The 19,987-nt window shown below is 43.9% G+C and overlaps 1 protein-coding gene across 4 annotated transcripts in view; it reads left to right on the top strand.

Moving 5' to 3' along the window:
- pacs2 (phosphofurin acidic cluster sorting protein 2) overlaps positions 1-19,987 on the top strand; it is a 63,820-nt gene that overhangs the window by 20,213 nt on the left and 23,620 nt on the right. For all 4 annotated transcript variants that reach the window (XM_030044016.1, XM_030044014.1, XM_030044018.1 and 1 more), the window contains exons 2-3: positions 18,839-18,926; positions 19,239-19,328. In XM_030044016.1, the coding sequence (XP_029899876.1) occupies positions 18,839-18,926; positions 19,239-19,328 (178 nt within the window). The remainder of the gene's footprint in view (positions 1-18,838; positions 18,927-19,238; positions 19,329-19,987) is intronic.

Here is a 19,987-nt window from a genome sequence, read left to right as displayed (position 1 = left end):
GAAATGATGTTTACATGTGCAAATACAAAAAAAACCCGATTATAACCGAGATACTCAAGTTGTAGAGCATGTGAACGCAGTGCCTGGTGCAGTGTGTGTGTGTATGTGTGTGTATGTGTGTGCATGTGTGTGTATGTGTGTGTGTGTGTGCGGCTGCTGCTGAGGCCCGCGTGGCCGCTGTGGATCCATGCGCCGCTGTTTCAAAAGAAAGATGCAGCGTGAAGCCAGGTATGAAAAGCACTCCAGGGGGGGTTCCCCCACACACATCTGTTGCTGAAGTGAACGCTGGTTGTCATGGCTCTCTCTCTCTGCTGTTGCTATAGTTACACAGCATTCGGGGAGATGTGGGAGATCCCCCGATGTTCAAAATCACAGCGGAAAAGCAAAGATGCTTGATCCTGATGTGGCGCCAGAAGCCAAACTCAAGGCCTTATACAGTGAGATGCCTTGGCCTCGGCGTGCGGAGTGTGTGACGCGGCTTCCCGTGAATCGCTGGCGTGTTTTTGCTGCGTGATGGTATGAGCTGGCTCGCTGCAGGGGGGGTTTCCCGCACTTAATCCTAATCAGTTTTGACAAGATTCATTAGCCTCGTCTCCCCCCCGCCTGTTGACCTTCTTGTGTGTTTTTGACGTTTTGGATGTGGGTCAGTGCATCACGTTCCCATCCATCCATTCATTTTCTTTTTCCTTTCTTACTTCTATTTATGACTTATGCACACTTAATGTTCATAATTGTAAATGTATATTGATTATTGTATATAGGAGTGTATATATGAAGAGTTCATTTGCAAAAACAGATATCTCAATTTCAATTTATTAAAACTTTTTAAACTTTTTTGAATTTTATTAAAATTTACTTCATATTTATTTCTATTTTTATATGTTTATTTAGCCTGGCATAATGTTTATTATCCTAAATCATGCCTTGTATGTGTGTGTGTGTGTATATGTGTGTGTGTGTACTCATTTTAAGAATGGCTTTTATCTGTTTTTGCAAATGAACTGTTCATATATTCTTTCTATTTTTATTTCTATTTTTATCCATTTTACTCGCACAGTGCTGGAGTTGTCACCATTGCATTTCACTGCTACTGTACTTGTACATCATGCACGTGACAAATAACAAAAACTTGAACTTGAGGACTATAGCTCTGTCCGTCCGTCTCTTGATCCCACAGCGTCTGAAACTCGAGAGGCGGCGTCACTCTCACGTTACCTCGCTCACACATTTTTTTCGCCCTCTATCGCACTTGTCAAATAAGTGTTTTTCTGCTCAGGCTGATGTTGGAGCGTTGTTCATCCAGTCCGGCAACTGTCAAACGGATTATCACAGGGTAATGATATCAAACAGAGGCTGGCTCTCCGCTCTCGTTTTCACAGTTTTGGTTAAGTCAGCATGACACCCTATCTGGCTTCATAACACACTGTTAGACCGGGCGAAATATCAAGTGGAATTAATTCAGGGTTTTTTTGTTTTTTTTTTAAACAGCGAATGAGATGTGGAGTGTCATTCTGCTTCCTAGAGCGCCAGAAGCCTGCAAGTCAAATGGCAAAACAGTGAATTATTGAATATGAGAGTGCACTCATTTCCTTAATGGCGTTCCTTGGGGTGGTTTATCAAATAGTTTATTTATTGTTATTGATAATATGTTCACGAGGAGTTTGTATTTTCAAGATTGTAGACTGTCTTGTTTTGGGCCCTGTTTGCCGTGCAGAATTGATTGAATTAGTGCTGTGGTTCAAACACACCTCAGGCAGCGTTTGTTCTCCAGAGGTGTGTCAGTCTGTGTGCTTTTTTGTCTTTTTGCAATCGTCTTGGGGACTCAACACGAGCTCCTCAGCGAGTAATCTGAGAGTCAGGCGTTAGAAAGTGAACCTGACCTCGCCGCTTCACTCTTTGCTTCTCCGTGACCCCAACAAAACAGCACAGAGAGGCAGTCATCAGAGGTTTTAGACCATTAGAAACCCCCGGGTGAATTCCTGTTGAACCAATTTATGCATTTGAGGAAGATATTTCCATGAGAGCCGGTCGCCTTCAGTCCACTCTCGAGGTGTAATTCGCTGTTAAACATCCCAGCGTCCAATCAGAATCACTTTATTCGCCGAGCTCAATAAACACACAGGAGTTATCTAAGATTTTATGGGTGTTTTTTTTATTTTTTATATATATATATATATATATATATATATATATATAAACACTACTCACAAAAAGTTAGGGATATTCGGCTTTCGGGTGAAATTTCAGAATGAACCTAAAATGCATTCTAACCTTTACAGGTGAACTTAATGTGACCTTCTGTAAACTTTTGAATGCACATGTCCAACTGTTCAATGTTTCAGTACTTTTTGCACAAGTTGCTGTTCTCTAACAAGGAGCTTAACGGCAAAATTCACATCAGGTGTTTGATGCTCCAGCTCATCGAGGTCGTATCATTAGGGAACGGCTGCTGGAGACTGGGGTACCTCAAATGGAGTGGCCTGCACTTTCTCCAGACCTGAATCCCATAGAAAACCTATGGGATCAGCTGAGTCGCCGTGTAGAGGCTCGGAGCTCTGTACCCCAGAACCTCAATGTCCTGAGGGCCGCCCTTCAAGAAGAGTGGGATGCCATGCCTCAGCAGACAATAAGTCGACTTGTGAACAGCATGAGACGTCGGTGTCAAGCTGTAATTGATGCTCAAGGGCACATGACAAGTTATTGACACTGACATTTTTTGTTGTGGTATATCCACCACTGTTGTCGGCTTTTGTTTCAAGAAATTGTTTGAGATGAGGAAATCACCAGTGCATGCTTCTACTTAAATGCCCTACTTTCATGATATAATATCACTGTAGCGTGAACATTTTACATTTTCCATAAATTTCACCCAAAAGCCAAATATCCTGAACTTTTTGTTAGTAGTAGTCAGGCTATTACTCGCTGTTACAACACTGCTGCGAGCTACGCCACAGCTGTCATTACAGCTCAGCGAAAACCTTCATTCATGACTTGGGGGACCTTATTATTTTGTAAATATTGAAGTCACTCACTGACAAAAATAGCCTCATTGTCAAATTTCCGTTTTCACATAGGTGCCATGAGTAAGCCTTTTCCGGAGAAGGGCCTGTAATTGGAAGGTGTAGGCTGGCAGAAGCCGTTGCAGCCCCTGATGAACACTGTCTGCCTGTCAAATGTGATTTTGTGCATTGCCGAAAATAAATTCTTGCATTGTGGTGTGACTGTGCAAAGTGTCTTTCACTTTCTCTTTCTGTCTTTTGCAATGCTCTCTCTTTCTCTTTCTCTTTACTTTCTCAGTCTCTCTCTTTTTTTTTTTTTTTTTGCACACACTACTCCTTTTTCTTTTCGATTTCCATGAGGACTCAAATCCCCCCCTCTAACTTCTGGCTGCCTGACAGCTCCTTCCACGCCTTGCTCCACCAAGATAACACCCGCCCGCAGGGGGGCCGGGAGCAAAACAAGCAAATAGCGCCTAATCATCAGTCTGAACGTCTCTCAAGTCGATTCAGTTCATCCCGCTCACCAGTTCAGCTCCTAGCCTCGGCCAGTTTGTTAGGTGATAAAATAAAGCACGCTAAACAAGAGCAGATGGTTCTTTCATGAGTCCAACCCCCCACCCCACTGACAAAGCTGAAAGTTGTAAAGTAACATTGTTAACGCGATACAATGGCCGTGTTTCAGTGTAATGACCTGTGCATTAACCTGAGGGAAAGCCGTGTTGGTTTGCATCACAGTTTCTCCGTGGTGGCCGTATTGCTGATAAGAGAGCAGCAGGAGCAAAGTTTGCAAATGTGATTTTCCTTTTTTCTTTCATCGCGCTGCGAGAGCCTTGCAGTGGAAGCATTGAGCAGATCCTCTCTCTCGTATTTCCATCGTAAGGTCACCGTAAAGTCAAGTGTTGCCCTAATGTACTCTAAAGCATGTCGCACCATGGCGAGGTGTGCGTTTCACAGGAGGCCGTGTTGGAACGGTGCCCGTCGCGGCCCGGGACCTCCAGGCATCCCGGTAGCTTAGCAGGCCGAGGGTTTGTTCATGCTTTACATAAGAGTTCATGCAGCTCGAACGGCACACAGGATCATGGTACACGTCAGGTGAAGCTGCCACAATCATGAAATGTTAGCCGACGATTAACTGGCATACAAATAGTTGTGATTAATGATTTAATTGTCTTTTTTGGCTCATTTTATTTCACTTGTAAGCACAATAACACACCCTGTGAAGAAGAAGAAGAAGAAGAAAAAGAAGACGAGCCGTTTACTGGCAGGGTGTATTGGAACTTGTAAATAAATGCAAATTCTCTTTCTCTTTTAGGCTTTGTAAACAAAAATCTCACACAGCAGAACGGACCTAAACACAAATTTACTTAATGTTTGCATGACTGAGCACCACTTTCATGTTGAGTGATGTCATATGACCAAATGGAGTCAAGTGAAAACATGACTGTGGAATCCAGTGACTCTTCAGAATGACTGTGGTGAGTTCAAACACAACATGCAAGAATCTGTGGCTTCATAACTGTGCCAGCCAGTCAGCACGTGGCCCTCGCTCTGCTGAGACTGTGGACTTTGCACATTAATGCCGAGCAATTAATCGATATAATATCAATTGCACTATGGCCGAGTGCAATATCCGAATAGCAGCTGCTGCATATTTTTGATAAAAGTAAAACTTGTGCCAAAATAACTGCATGAATGAAGTATTGCGGTGCTGTAGAGTTGACCCCATAAATCACATTGTCCAAATGTAAGAGAGTACATTTGTTTGTTCCAGACCCCAGAAAAATCACATTAACATTAAAATTTTTCCACCGAAATCATAAATCAAATTCCAATTTTTTTTATCTATCAAAATAATCTAATGATTTACCATATGGCTCAGCCTTATCTGTACACCAACAAGAGTAACCCACATGGGAGTGTGCCCTTGAAATGCTTTGGGCATCAAAGATAACAACCCTAATATTCCACTAATAATCAGAATTAAAGCCTAATCAGAATAAAAATGCCTCATGCAACCTCGATCAGAAGGTATTCTCCAAAAGGGTTGAGATGTCTGGTGTAAACCTTACATAATCTGTTCAATAGGAAAATATTAGCACCTAATAACCATGTAAACTCCTAATCTGATTGTTACTCTCTGGTTGGAATAAATCTATTTTTTCTGCACGTTTCCCCCACATGTGGGGCATCGGGTGACATGACGAGTTTCTGGGAGCAACAGAAACACAACTGGACTGTGGCTGATAACTTTTTTTTGTTGTTGTAAAAATGAAATCTTTAAAGGATTGTTGAACTCCTGCATCGTCGAAAGGCTCGAAAGCGGGTTGTTTGAACAAGTTGTTTGAGCAGACGGTCAAAAGCCTTGCCTGTTTCGTGGCTAAAAGTCAAAACCACCCGGCCAGGTTTTATTTTTACAGTCTGATGGACGACCTGATGGGAGAACGCCCACTGGCCATCATCACTTAGCATGGATTATATTTATATTTCCGGCAGATTAGAGTCTTCCCAGCAGGCGGAACCACTTTGCACAGGTCAAAAAAAAAAAAAAAAAGTTCCATTCTGATTAAATGCTTTTTGTCATGTTTGAATGCACTTTATTTTAGTCTCCGTGTGAACTGTGAAGCTGGAGCCGCCGATCAGAACGATGTGAGTCAGGTTGAGGAAATGTGACCTCTGACCTCTGCTGCACGTCGTCACTCTCCGCTCCGCACTGCCTCGCAAAGCAGAAATGCTTCGAAAGAAAAGACAGAAACCAATCAGGCGTGCTGTTTACTAACTCCCGGCTGCAGCGGGGCAGCAGGCATGCGGCTTGCCGAGCGGCGGCGGCGGCAGAGGCAGCGGTGATGGGTGTCAGTCTGGAATGGCGTGCCGGTCATTCCAGGCCGCGTGTGACACCCAGGCATGTTTCGAGTGGGATGGTGCCCGCCGTGAAGCAGCCGCCCTCCTTACAGCTGAGGGAGGTGTGTGGAGGAAGGGGTGTGTGTATGTGTGTGTGTGTGTGTGTGTGTGCAGGGGGGTTTAAATAGCTGGAATGCGGTGTTCTGCTGTAACGTCTGTGTCTCAGGTTTCGGTCTGGGCCTGGAGGACGAGCAGGACACCGTGTCCCATGTGACCCACGTTCCCTCTTTGATGTGATCCGGTGCAAAATGATTGCCCGCTCAGTATTTACATGTGTATCATATGTACGGTTACACCGCAGTGTGTGTGTGTGTGTGTGTAATCCCAGTTGCCATAGTGACAGTGGTCCTCCAATCAGCTGCCGTCTGTCCTCACGCCGCGACAGCTGTGAGACGTTTCCTCGGCAAATCTCATTTCGCTTTAAAAAAGAAACAACGAAGAAGTTTCTCGTCATCGGGGGAGAATAAATAGACCCTGTGCGCTTCGCTGGGAAGATAAACGAGCGGGCGATCACAGTAACATTTTGGGCGCTTAGCTGACATTTTCCTTCCAGAACAAGCGCACAAGTGGGAAAAAAAAGAAGCTAGCATTTGAAAAACCTATAATTGCAAGCAGAAAGAACAAGCACAGGGAACACGACATAATTGACTTTTTTTTTTTTTTTTTGCAAGGAAATGACAATAACATTTGCATTTGAGGCCTTTTGCGTGCTCACTTATCCGGAGCAATTTACAGTGAGTGTGCGGGTGTGAGTTCAGCGTCTTTGCCCACGGATATTTTGACAGGGCACATGACTGCTGCAGGGATTGAACCTGTATTGACTTAAATGTTAGGTAATGTCTGTTTTTTTTTTTTTTTTTTTTTTTTTTGAAACTACCATCTCATGCTTAGATGTGAAATGAAATGCATTTGAGGTTTTGGTGCAGCCTGTCAGGAAGATGAATATTCATGATCATTTAGCCGATTCCAGGGACACAAATACCCCAAACACCCTAACCTGCGTACCCAAATTAAACAATCATAATTGCCCCACTCATTCTCTCCTCACCCTTGTAAAGAGCAGTAGATCATCAGCAGGAGCAGATTTTCTTCTAGTGCTGGTCACCATTTGCTAAATTCACCCTCTTCTGCAACCGTGAAGCCACTGTGGGAAATGGAGAAGTGGTACTGAAGACCGTATTGTGGCGTTGTCCTTCACTGGTATTTGGCCGGGATAAGCTTTGGTGTAATCTGAGGAGAAGTAGGTTTTATATTTTTCTTTTATTTGAGGACTCCACCATGTCCTCAGCGCATGACCTGTGTCCCACCTGGAGCTGAAGTCACAGAGGAAGAACATGGAAAGTGACAAACGACAAATGCTTACGTTTATCCTTTTAACTTGGCCGGGATTCGCTTATTTCCCCGATTATTGGACATCATTCGCAGGTGTCAGCAATTAGAGCTATAGTAAGGAAAGGAAAGGAAGTTGGATTATGGTTAATAATTCAGATTTCCTCTTGCATTTACATTAAATCCACTGAAAAGCTGAAGTTTGTGAGCTATCTCGGCTATTGTCGGCTTGATTGCTGATGTTAATGTTGGACTTTCCGACCTTCACCAGGTGAATGCAGGGCAGGATGCAGACTGAAGTTGTGGTCCAACATTTCTTGGAGCTTACAAGGATCTTATTGGTTGAGTTAAACCTCAGTGGGTGGGGCCAAACAACCACCGTTTTGTTTTGTTTTGTGCATTTTGGCGAACTTGCAGATTTAAAGGTGCACTGTGCAAAAACGCCAAGGGTCAGTGAAGGTGAGGACTGACTCCACATGGTTGTCATTGTCAGCTTGACCTTTAAATTACATGCTTATTCCATGTTTTTTGGTCAGCCGGATATAAATGGTTCTCACCTCAGTCGACCTTCACCTTTTTGTGTAGCGATGGAAAAAAAAAACAAAAAAAAAAACGATGAAAATATAAATTACACTTTTACATTTTTACATTACCCATTCACAGGAAGATAACATTGCTCTTCTGCTACTGAAAAAAAAAATCCAACTTAGTTATCCAGGTTACAGCTGCCCTTCAAGTTCAAACTAGTCTTTATATTGTCCAGCAGTCGAGCTTAGCGACTTCCTGTTGACCCTCCAAGATCATGAATTCCAAAGTCATGAATCAGTGAAAAATGAAATCATCATATTCCCAATATGATACTGTCAGGAATGTTGCAGACTTTCCCCAATGTGGCCACGTCTCTGGTTCACAGATTCCGGCTGTACACTTGAAAATTCAAATATCATTTATTCATTTATTTTTTTCAAATTTTAGCTGCATTTTCCTTACATCTCAAGGAAGAACGCTACTGTTTTATGTGACCTCATGACCTTTCCTCTAGCGGCACCATCAAGCCAAACTCGGGTCATTTTCCATTTTGCATTTTAATTGGAATGCCTTCTTTGGCGTTCAATTTTGGTAATTAGCTGGCCTTAAACGCACTATTAAAAATGTATGTCTTTTTGGCTCTGCTCCTTGGCCTTTAATTCAGCTTCATCTAAAGTCTGCGCAAAAGATTTCCATCTGAACCGTGTTTGTGTTTGACAGGGAAGGTGAGGTTGAAGTTCGGCTGCAAAGATGCAGTGCACACCCCCCTGTGATCTCTCCATCTCCCATGTCGCCTCGCTCGTTCACCGCCAGACGACTGGAGTCTGGAGCGACGGGCCAAACTCTCTCTGTCTCATTGCATGCCAGCTCCAAGGCAGCAAAATCAAATTTTCCTTCATGTCTATCAAACGATGGCATCTTTCAAAAATATACTCAACTCTCTGTAACCCCGCAGCGGTTTCTGATGGTTTCTGAGGAATTGTTTTTTCGATTTTTCTCGTCTTCTTTTGTGTTGTGAGTCACAAAGCGAGACGTTGTTTGCCTGATGAGCGTCTGGTGACTGGGACTGTCAAACTGTGAGAAAAAAGAGGAACAGAGGATGAGCGATGTGGGTTTTCCAAAGCCCCCAGAGAGGTGGGAATATAGGTCACCTCGGCTCTCCCGACACATAACATCCACGCGCTGGGACAGAAAATATGAGCTGCGTCAGAGGTCGGGGTCAGGCGGGGTCACGGAGACACAGCATGCCGGTGATTTTCACGACCGCACATGATTATAATGAAATGCCAGATTAGAGCGCGGGCAGACCCATCCGGCAGATCGCTCTTATTAAAAAATGCACTCCGCTGCTGTAGTTCCCTGTCTGATTTATGTGCACTAACACACACACACACACACATACACACATTTCCACTTTATCTGGGACTGAAAGCTCCCTGTTCAAGGTGGAAATCAACTGCAGTGAACAAAATCAATTTTATTTATTCATTTCTTTTCTCTTTTTTTTTTCTCAGAGGTGTGGTGTGTTAAATGTCTTGTTTCTTTTTTTGGAAATTCTGTTATTATCTTTTCCCCATGCTTCTGAAAGAAATCAAGCGAACTTGCTTAGGTTACAAAGTGTTTGCACATCTGGATCGACATCAGGTTTCTTGTGTTTCAATGCTTGTGAAAGACATTTAACCCTTTGAAACCTGAGTAACTTTGCTTGATCTCTTCCAAAATGAAGCAAATTAGGAATAAATTTGTTTTAAAGAAAAATCAGATGCTGTAATCAGCAAAAAAAATGCATCGGGGGAAAAGAGCACTACCAGAAGGTGAAATTTGTTAAAAAGGTGAAAATGAAACCGCACTCAGTAACCCCCCCTCATCTCCATGGCAACCTTGTAAATCCATGTGCCGTGTGAGCAGCAAACCAATATGAGAACAGCAGCCACAATGCTTCCCAAGCTGCAGGTTGAGCTCATTTATTTCCTCTCATATCAGCGCAGCCCAGATCATATCAAGGCCATTTCCTATCAGACCCTGTGTTTGTGTTTGTGTTTGTGCATGTTTATGTGCATGCGTGTGTGTGTGTGTGTGTCGCTGGAGTCAAAGCTCATGTTTCAAAAACGAGAGGTAATGAGATCCTCTGCACTTTGGGCTCATCCTGCCCGGAGTGATCAAACACGGTGATCAGTGGGTTAGAGAGCAGGGGCTCGCGACCCGAGGGTGGCCGCTGTGCATCCTGGACGGGTCGAGGAAATCCAGCCGGGAGGAATTTGTTGCATAATGCCCTCCTCTTCCTCCACAACCCCTGTCGAAGGTGATGAAGACGCCGAGCCCCCTTCCTCCCCTCAGCTGAGTCGTTCAGTGGCCTAAAGTAGAAGAGTGTGTCTGCACTGAGCAAGGTGTGGAAATGCACATGCTCTGAAAAAAAATCTCCATCTTTACAAGTCATTTAGTTTCACCTTGACTGTTAAAATCTTGTTTTTCATAAAATAAGAGTAAAAAAAAAATCTAATCCCACTTGTTTCCATGCTAGTCGACACTCCTCGATCCTGGTGGACTGCTCTGCTTTCTTCTACCTTGTTTCAACATATTTACTCTTGTTCCCAGAAACCAAAAAATGCTGAAACAAGCACTCTGCACTGGAAACGAGTGGGATTATCTCATCCTGCTGGCAGATTGTTGAGTTTTTTCGCTTTCAGCACAGAGCATGAGACTAAACGGCTCGTTAAGATGGAGAGTTTTTTTTTTATTTTTTACGGTGTTGGCTTTCTTCCCTCCTCAGCAATTACTGCCCTAAGCCTTGGCTGTCAATATGTTGGCTTTGTTGCATTCACAAAATAATGCGACTGTGTCCAATACTGCAAGAGAGGCAGTGGTGTTACTGAAGCTGCTTTGAATGAAATCATGAAATCGCTCGGCTGACGATGAGAACCATATAGTGTGAACCATCAAATTGCGTGCTTACTCGTTTTTTTTTTTTCGCCAGCCGAGTCCAAACAGTCCTCGCTTCGTTTTGATTACTGCAGCTTTAAGCCTTTTACACGAGTCCATAATTTGACATCTCCTCAAATTAATCCCGTTTAAAGGACAGCTTATTTCCTGTGTGAACTTCATTCATGCAGAGAGAACTGGGGGAATTGGAGGTTTAATTGCTTAAAAATGAACTGAAATTTCATTTATGTCGAAGCGAGGGTGTGTGTGTGTGTGTGTGTGTGCGTGTGTGAGTTAGAGCCGCTTCACTTGTCGAGGTTTTTCTTTTAGCCCTGCGCTCTATATATGAAGCCTTGTCTTGAGAGAGGCCAGAGGACAGAAGCGTTGACAAATAAAGATGCAGAGTCTGTTTCTGTGTGTGTGGGAGTGTTTTTTCACTTCCCACTTCCCCGTCACAGTGACAGTGACAGCACATATGAAATCATAATCAGGGTTTTTCCTGGTGGCTCAGAGGTGTGTCCTCACCTTTTCTCTGCACTGTAGCTGTCTGATAAAGCCAAAAAAGCCACAAAAAAAGAAAAGAAATTGGACTATAGCATATATGTTGCGATGATTTATGCTCAGCCAATAAGATAATCACGTTGATATAATGGAGTATGGCCTGATTTGATGCTGTAATCGCATTATAATCACATTTCTGATGCGCACGGCCGTTGTGTTCCCAGTTTATCCGGTTGAATAGGAGTTAAAGAAAGTCTTCCTCATGCAGGTCAGCAAAACGTGCTCAAAAAAAGAGAAAGCGATAGTAGGCTGTTTGGTCTCCGGGTAGATTCTGATTTGACTGCGTTGTTTCTGCCCATTTAGTCCTGCATGCAAATCCACTCTGTTTGTGTGTCTCCCAGTCAGTGTGCCTTTGTTTGGGTGTTGCAAATGCATTTGTTCCCTGCCTGCTGCTGGAAAATACACATGTGAGGTCTTCTTCTTGAACAAAATAACCTTTCCTTTCCTTTCCTTTCCTTTCCTCTCTCTTCCTCTCCTCTCCTCTGCTCTGAGGAAAGTGCTGACCCACGTTCGTATTGAGGACAGGAGAGTTTTAGTGAGTTGCTCTCGGAGTCGAGCCGTGCAGAAAGCAGGTGTTACAGCACGGTGCGGTCCGCTGTGCCAAGGCAGCCGCACAGAGGTTTATGCAAGGCAGAGTAGAGTGATGGAGCTGCTTAAATACTGCTGTACTGTGGCTTTACACGTTTGGTGTCAAGAGAAGAGGTGGATACCTGTCTGTAATCTGTCTATAAACTGGAGAAATCTGTGTGTGTGTGTATGTGTGTGTGAGTGTGTGTCTGTGGCTCTATTATCTCCATGACTATACGTCCGATGGACTTCAAACGTGGCAGGCGTGTTGCCGAGGACCCTCCATGGTGATATGGCGAGTGTGTGTATTTATGGTTCAAAGGCTGCAGAAAATCGGTTCTATATTGGTGTTGGTAAAATTACGTTGATGGACGGTGAAAGGCGGGACTCGAATGTGAGGGGCGGTGCAGCTTGACAAAGTGTGTACCTGCGTGAACATCTCTCGCTGTCTCACTCTTTAAATTCCTGCATTCAACCTTTTGAAATTTGCTTGATACCTTTCAAAAACATGGAGAAAAAGGTGACAAACAACTTAATATGAAATAACAAAAATATTTGCATGAAATGAGTAAAAGGTTTCACAAATATGACCTGAGAAACGAAAAGCGAGAGAGAGACAAAGAGAAAAAGAGAGAGTGAAAGAGGGTAAGAAAATTATATAAAAAAGGGGAAAAAATGTCCAGAAAACTATATTGATAATTATTATAATTATATATTTAAAAAATGTTCATTGTCATTGTTTTGTTTTTTTTTTGTTTTGTTTTTTTTTTACATTTTCAGGATTTTTTTGACTCCTTATTTTCAGGCTATTGCTTTTTTCCAATTTTTTGATTTTTTTTTTTTTTTTTTTTTTTTGCAACTTTTAACTCATTTCTTACTAATTTTTGGGTCAATTCTTGTATTTCAGAATCCAGAGGTCAAAGTTATTTTCCCCCCCTCACACAGACTGACTTATATAGGAGTTTGTGTACTGAAACTGAACACCTGTGAAGAAATATTGCACTGAAATATAGTTTCATTTTGATGGAAATGACCTCCGATACACTGGAGAGACTGAGCCGTGCCTGCACTTGGAGATGTTTCATAAAGTTGCTGCCCCTGGGTCTTTAAATAACACTTTATTTACTTTTTTTTTATGTTGGTTGAACTCTGATATGGAATCTATTTTCAGTCTCCAAGCTTAGCTATAACATATAATGAAAAGGAATGCAGGGATATCAAATAGTAAATCCTCTAGTTTATCCTGTGCACTCTGATCTAAGCCTCGGGCTCAGTCCGCATGGAGCTGCCGGGTGGAAACCTGGTGTCACCAGTTTGTCAACTTTTCAGGAATTCACAAGACTGGCTTTGCTTTTTTTTTTTTTTTTTTTTTTTTATTAGGTTAACGGTCATTGCATTTTTTGAAGTTTTGCAGTGTTTTCCCGAAATCATCTCAGCCCATAAAAATATTCCCTCTTATTAAAGCGATATAAAACAAAAATGGCGAGAACTTCACCTGATTACTGCAATACAGACGTGCAAGAATGAGTTAGTCTGTCTGAAAGCAGAATACACAACGTCCCAGGAGTGAATCACATGATGGAGGCCTCCTGTCTGGTCAAGATACCCGACACGCTATTAACTCAATTCTTACGTTGAATCCTAATATCTATTTTAAGAGCCTGTGTGTGGCGGCGAGGTCGAGTTCAGGAGAAAAGCAGGAAGTGGCCGTGTGAAGTATGGAAATCTCATTAGCGATGCATCCTGCAGCGTGCGGCGGGGCTGCCAGTGTTCGGCTGCCAGTCTTTCACTATAAAGGGAAGCAGAGAATCCAGGTCCTGAAACTGAACCTTGGATGGTTGTGCTTTCCAGCCTCTTCACAGCCAACATCTCCCGCCTCTCTCTGTGCCAGGCAGCGCTCTGTTGGGGCTGGGGATCCTGCGAAAAAACTGATACTGCTGCCTCACATTAAACACTGGGACCAGTCTTTCCTTTTTGAAAATGTCAAATGAACGATTATATAATACAAAACCATAGATTTTTATGACTATCTGATCATTTTTGATGTTGATCTTCCCATTTAAGGTAATAACATGAGTGTAAAATGGTGAAAGTGTTTGGAAACAAGACAATATAAAAGTTAATCACACCTGTGTAATCAAACTTTAATTCGAAACCTCATAACTATTTAAACTACTTAACTTTTAAGTGTTGTTTGATGTGCCGACAGTACTTTCAGGAAGTTCAACCTGTCTTTCATTCAGTCGAACACGGTACAGTTCATCAGGCTTGAGGCGTTGATGGATTTGGTATTTCATGTCCCAGATATTGCACAGCACACTGTTGCAGGCAGCGTTGCCCAGGATTTTCAGTCTTTGACTTGAGGAATTCACAGGAGAAGCCGTCATCTAATTTGACACCCGAGCACTCAGGACTCACCAAGCAATCAATGCCGATGAAATTGCATGCAGAAACAGATACACCTCTAACCTTCACCTCTAACTTGAGCTCAAGAGCGCTCAATCCAAGCCCTCCACGACAAAGCGAACATGAGCTGCTCTCCGATTTTTTGTTGTGTTGAAGCTCCACAGACCCTCTTCCTGTTTACTTGATTGTGATTGGCTGTGAGAGCGCCACAAGGTCAGCCGCCCTCATCGTGAACTGTGAACTGGACGGTGTTAATGTGCTGCTTAGTCTGTTGCCATTGTAAAAAATACAAGAAAATGAAGCAGGCGTGTAGCTTGCACAGAAAAATTCAGCAAACTGCCGTTGTCAGGGATGAATTCTCCACTTTGAGAGTCACCGAGTGCATCCCTTGCCGAGCTGCCAATCATTTGCAGAGCAACAAGCTGCTGAATGCCACCTTGCATCAAAACAGCACTTGCATTTTAAGAGCAGGCCGCAATGCGAGTTTGCATATTCCCAAAACGAAACAACAAGGGGACCGCATAGCCTCGAGTGAACCCGACTTCAAACAGAGTTGACGAGGCGGTGAAGTCGCTGAGGTCTGGCCTCGCAGAACCAGACGAGCGGGGCAGAATGCCAAATGGGTCATTAGTGTGGATTTTGCCTGGCAGCGACAATAAAGACAACCGAGAATTAAAATTATGCAGCAAGTGGCCTCACGTTTTGTGTGTTCATGCCTTATGTGCAGATGAAAGACGGTGAAGACTGGGGGTGGTTAGATTGTGGTTAAATTAATCAGAATTTCAAAGTAAGTTGGAGGTGAGACAGCTTCCATAATAAAAGCTGCACCCATCACCACTGGATTCATCTGCTTGTTTGTCTGATTTGACATAGCCTGCTGCGATCTGATTGGCTCGTGTGACACTAGAAGAATAACAAACATTTCTCTTTTTATTTATTTATTTATTTTTTATTGAGTGGGCAAGACTCTGGAAACAACACATTCAATATTTCAACATGTTACATAATCGGCTCATCAGTCGACCCTGTTTGTATTTGCACATCCAGAAAGTACCGTACAATCTCATATGGTCGTCATCGCAGGTGATGTCGTGTCCGCACCCACGCAACATATGCATACTTAACACACACACACATACACACACCTGCCCGAGCACACATGCACACGACACCCACACGCATAGATACACATGTACACAAACACACACAACAAACAAAGGTACCTTAGCGGGATTTTGCACCTCCACTACAGAGCTTCATAAATTGTCCTTTCAATAGTATTTAATTAATGTTTTCCATCTTTGAAATGTAGGTGATTCCTTATTTTTTCCAGTTTTGCAATATTAACCTCTTATAAATGAATGCTCAACAAAGGATTTGCTCATTTTCCTATTTTGAAAGACACAAATCAGCAGTGAAAATGCAGCTTTACAGTTACAAATTCCTCCCAAGTCTTTCTCACAGTAACTAAAAAGACATGAGGAATGACAAAAATGTCACACGTGCTGGAAAATGAGCCAGATGTCTCGGGGCGTCCCAGGCTGCATCGGGACATCGGGAACGTGACGCGCTGACGTCTTCACACACTACGCGAGCAGAGATGTGCTGCTTTTCACTCTTAATCTCGACAACTCGTCTGGAACGCCTGAACGGGCTGTGATATTTTATAGCGTGCACCTGGCCTTGCAGCGGAGCCAGCGCTTGGACGGCTCCTCGGACACCGTGTACGTGCAAGAGGCAGCGGGCCACTAATGTGTGGATCTTGCTTGTAATTTGACAATTTGAAATTAATGACTTAAGTACCAAATTTTTAGCACCGAGTGTGCATTACATACAACATATTGCTGATGTGTCTCTGCGCCAGTGACACCAAAACAAATTCCTGTATGTTTATTGTTCTTGGCAAATAAAGTGGCCGTGATTCTGCTATCACAGCACACCGCCCTGCCCGCCTGTCTTCCCCTCGGCCTTTGCCAGGGCATCTGTGCTGAGCTGGGCGCTGTAGCTGGCCTCTGGATTTGGCGCGGCCACCCAACATGCAGCAGGCAGCCTGTATCAGCAGAGCGCAGTGGAGACGAGAGTCCCGGCGGGACCGCAGTGGGGGGAACGGGGAAACGTTGCTGCGCTGCTGCCGTGCCAAAACAGCAGCTGTGCACTTTGCTGCATGTGAGTGTGTGCCTGTATGCGTGTCTATGTGTGCGCAGTGCCCTCTCTCACACACACATGTAGAAGCTGAGTGCTTACATGCATTAGCTGGTGGCAACGAGCGTGCCCTCAAGTTCAGGACGCAGCGAAAAAAGGCAGCAGCTGTTGAGTGAAAGCTCAGGACTTGGCGACATTGTTCTAGTGATAATCATCCTTTGTGTATCAAAGAGGGAACAGTGAGTGGGAACGGCGAGGAGCCCCGGGCTCGACTTGCAATTGTCTTCTGTTGTGGCCAACACACTGCATACTGAACATACTGCAGAGCCTCTAGTTTCTTCTACTTGGAGCTTTAGGCCACAACCGTGCGGTCTTGGGCTGCAGTTGCTTTTTTTTGGGTGTGTTTGTGTAAGGGCGTTCAGGGAGAAATGGGTCAGCACAGATCCTCTTACAAATTAAGTAGTTTTTTATTAGAAAGACCATTTCAACACTGTTCCTTTGAGCAGATTAGCCCTCAAAGTACATACTGTACGATAAACCCATTGTGAGGGATAAAAAGCTGAATATCGCATCTAAAATCCCGGCCAAATGTGACTTTTAGCAAAGTGGTCTGGGTGGCAGATATTATTGGGCTATATTTGCCCGCGGGGACCGACAGCCGGCCACCTTACATAACTGAAATAGATGGGGCTGTAGGCTTCAATGCAAGCGGGGTCGAATACAAATCAACAGCGCAAGAATGCTGGGCATTGTGTGCTGGAGAGCAGGGTTGAAGACAATGCGACCCTTCATTGGCTTGTGTCCATTGTGCCTGGGATTTCTCGCACCGTGCCCCGCTCAAGAAGAGAAAGGTCTTCATTCAGCCCGCTGGAGCTTCTTCAAGCCTGCCATTGTCAACGCTCTCTCTCCCAATGTTTTGCTTTCTCTCGTGGCTGATTGATGGCCCGCTGCAGCACGGGCCCGGCGTTATAGTTATGTCAGTCGACAAACAGTGTGGTTTCGAAAGCCTCGGATCGAGGCCCGAGTATAGCTCAGCTTGTTTTCTTTTGTTCGGCGTGTCACCTATCCCTCAGTGTTTTGCTTCCTGTTCTCAAAATAGCAGAATTGGAGCGGAGATAGATTACATTCAAGGTCAGCTCCTCCGTCTTTATACCCAGTCGCAGCGAAATGACAGTGGATATGGTTATTGGACCCCTGTGTCGTCTCCCCGGGGTTTCTCTGCTTCATGCATTCATGGCCTGAAACGCGGAGCATCTCTCTCCTCTGTCTCTCGCGGCGGTTTTGACCCACATCTTTTTACTCTGCGTGAAAATAAACCTTCGCTGCCGCTGAATAGCCACCAGCGCTGTTGAACGACAACCTATGCGTTGCTATTATGCCCCAGCATAATTCAGGAGTGATGTCATTCTAATGAACAGCACAATAACACAGTTTAAGACTGCTGTAAAAAGGGAAGCTGGATGACAAATGATGGGCTAAACCAGGCTTCCTGAATGCGAGCAGCCAGCCTATTCTAAGCAGCTATTCTGGATGATTTAGTGAAAAGAACCAAAGAGGACCTCAAAAGAATAGCCCCCTTTAAAATGTTGTTTTCCTTCTTGTGAGGAAATGTCTCAAAAAAAAAAAAAAAAAAATCGTGACAGGCTTGTTAAATCCTCCTCCCTGCCTTAACAATGCCACCCCCACAAAGCCATGGCTGCCCCACCACCATCCACTTCAGTGTCGCTATTCTGCTCGGCTGGCAGCGCTCCGTCTTCTGGCCGGGACAGACAAAGTGAAGGCGAGTGAAAGGGGGTTTAGCCCAGCCTACCGCGACACCCTCCGTTAGCATCAAGCCAGACTAACAAGAGCAGGATTTTGAAAAGTTTCTGTGTTCTGCAGCCAGTTTTCTCCTCCATCGCCCCAGTAGCCGGCTCCCTGGTATGATTTCACCCAGGAAAAAAAGGTTATGGTGACCTTGGCAGCAGTTTGGCCCATTTGGCTGCCTCACGCAAGGTCGCACACTTGATCCCAGCGACTGCCATGTGCCTTGTTGACACCGACCCCCCCCCCGACCTCCTTACCTGCTCGCTGACTGTCAGGGCGAGAGCATCAAGTAAACACCTCGACTGTAAAACGTCTCTGAAATCATGCAAAGGCTCAGAAATGGATTGTGAAAATGTCAAGCAGCACTGAGTCATTCACACCGGTGTTGAGTTGCACAGGAAGACATCAGTCAGTGCTGTTGTTCCTCTCCATATGTGTTTTTTTTTTTTTTTTTCCCTCCTGACTTGCAAACATTTAAGCGCGGCCCCCGTTTAATACATGGACTTGCTTATTCTGAGTGAGTCATCTGTTTGCACATATTATCAACCATATGCACTTCCAGCAGCACTGTTGGTAATTCTCTCCCTTGTCCTTTCTCTGCACATTTCCACCTCTTTTTCCATCTCTCTCTCTCTGTGTCTGTCTATCTGTCTTTCTATCTGTCTCTGTGTCTCTTTCTTCAGATTGTGCAGTCTGACTTTGAAGAAGCTGGTCGTGATGAGGGAGCTTGATAAAGAGCTTATCTCTGTGGTCATCGCGGTTAAAATCCAGGTATGTTCAATAATCAGACACACACACAGGACAGTGGGCATGAGCAAGCCTGCCACACACACACACACACACACACACACACACACACACTCAAAGTGCTCACAATGCACACATATCTTGCATCTCTCACTCCCAGATGGAATGTGTTCAAATGTGTTTATCCTGCTGAGTGTATCTAAGTAGTTCAGCCTTGGCGCAGACTGAATTACATCTGTGGAGATGTGGAGTAGTTTTAGGAGGGGGAGTGTGTGTGTGTGTGTGTGTGTGTGTGTGTGTGTGCCCATTACATCAAATGCACACTGATTTCCACAGGGATCCAAAAGGATTCTGAGGTCCCATGAGATAGTGCTGCCACCCAGTGGATCTGTCGAGACCGATTTGGCACTCACCTTCTCACTGCAGGTAAAAAAAACAACAAAAAAACTACCTGTGTTAATACTAGTTTAAGAACAATGTCAGAAAAATGGTGCTAGTCTGAAAAAGATAAATGAATAAATGATTGTTTTTCTTATTTGATGACTCTTGACTCTTAAGACAACTGTTTGCATGATTCATACTGATCGTGAGTTAAAAGAAATATGCTTTTCTTTGTGTCAAAAAGAAATGCAGTTTTAATGAAATGGTGTCTTGTTTCTGGAATTATAGCTATTAAATGCGGAGAGACTGCTGGGAAGTATTCAAGAGCTCAAAAAATCCTCTTGCACAATTTTGAGTTGTCACAAATTCAGGATTTTTTTTTTTTTTCTTTTTAAATTATGAATTCCAGCCACCTGGAGGGAGCCACGGTGTCTTGGGGAAAGGAAACACAGTTTTTTGGGGGAGTGAAGACACAAAAATGCACTGCTGTTGCTGCTCATTTCACTTCAAGTTGTGAAGCTTGAAATGAAGTGAAGCTTGAAGCTGCAGGTTGTAAATGATGGCAGAGGCAAAGAGGGGATTGTTAAAAGTCTGTAATGTGATTATTTGGAATTTTTAATGTGCATTTACTGGCATTTTCAAGTGGGGAATGTGCAGGAAATTTGATGTAAAAGTACAAGAGACTTAAAAAAAATTGGGCACTT

This window comes from Myripristis murdjan, chromosome 22 (assembly GCF_902150065.1).
Source record: "Myripristis murdjan chromosome 22, fMyrMur1.1, whole genome shotgun sequence".
Taxonomy (NCBI): domain Eukaryota; kingdom Metazoa; phylum Chordata; class Actinopteri; order Holocentriformes; family Holocentridae; genus Myripristis; species Myripristis murdjan.
The sequence above is the reverse complement of the archived record's forward strand: the minus strand, read 5'-3'. Positions and strand labels throughout refer to the sequence as shown.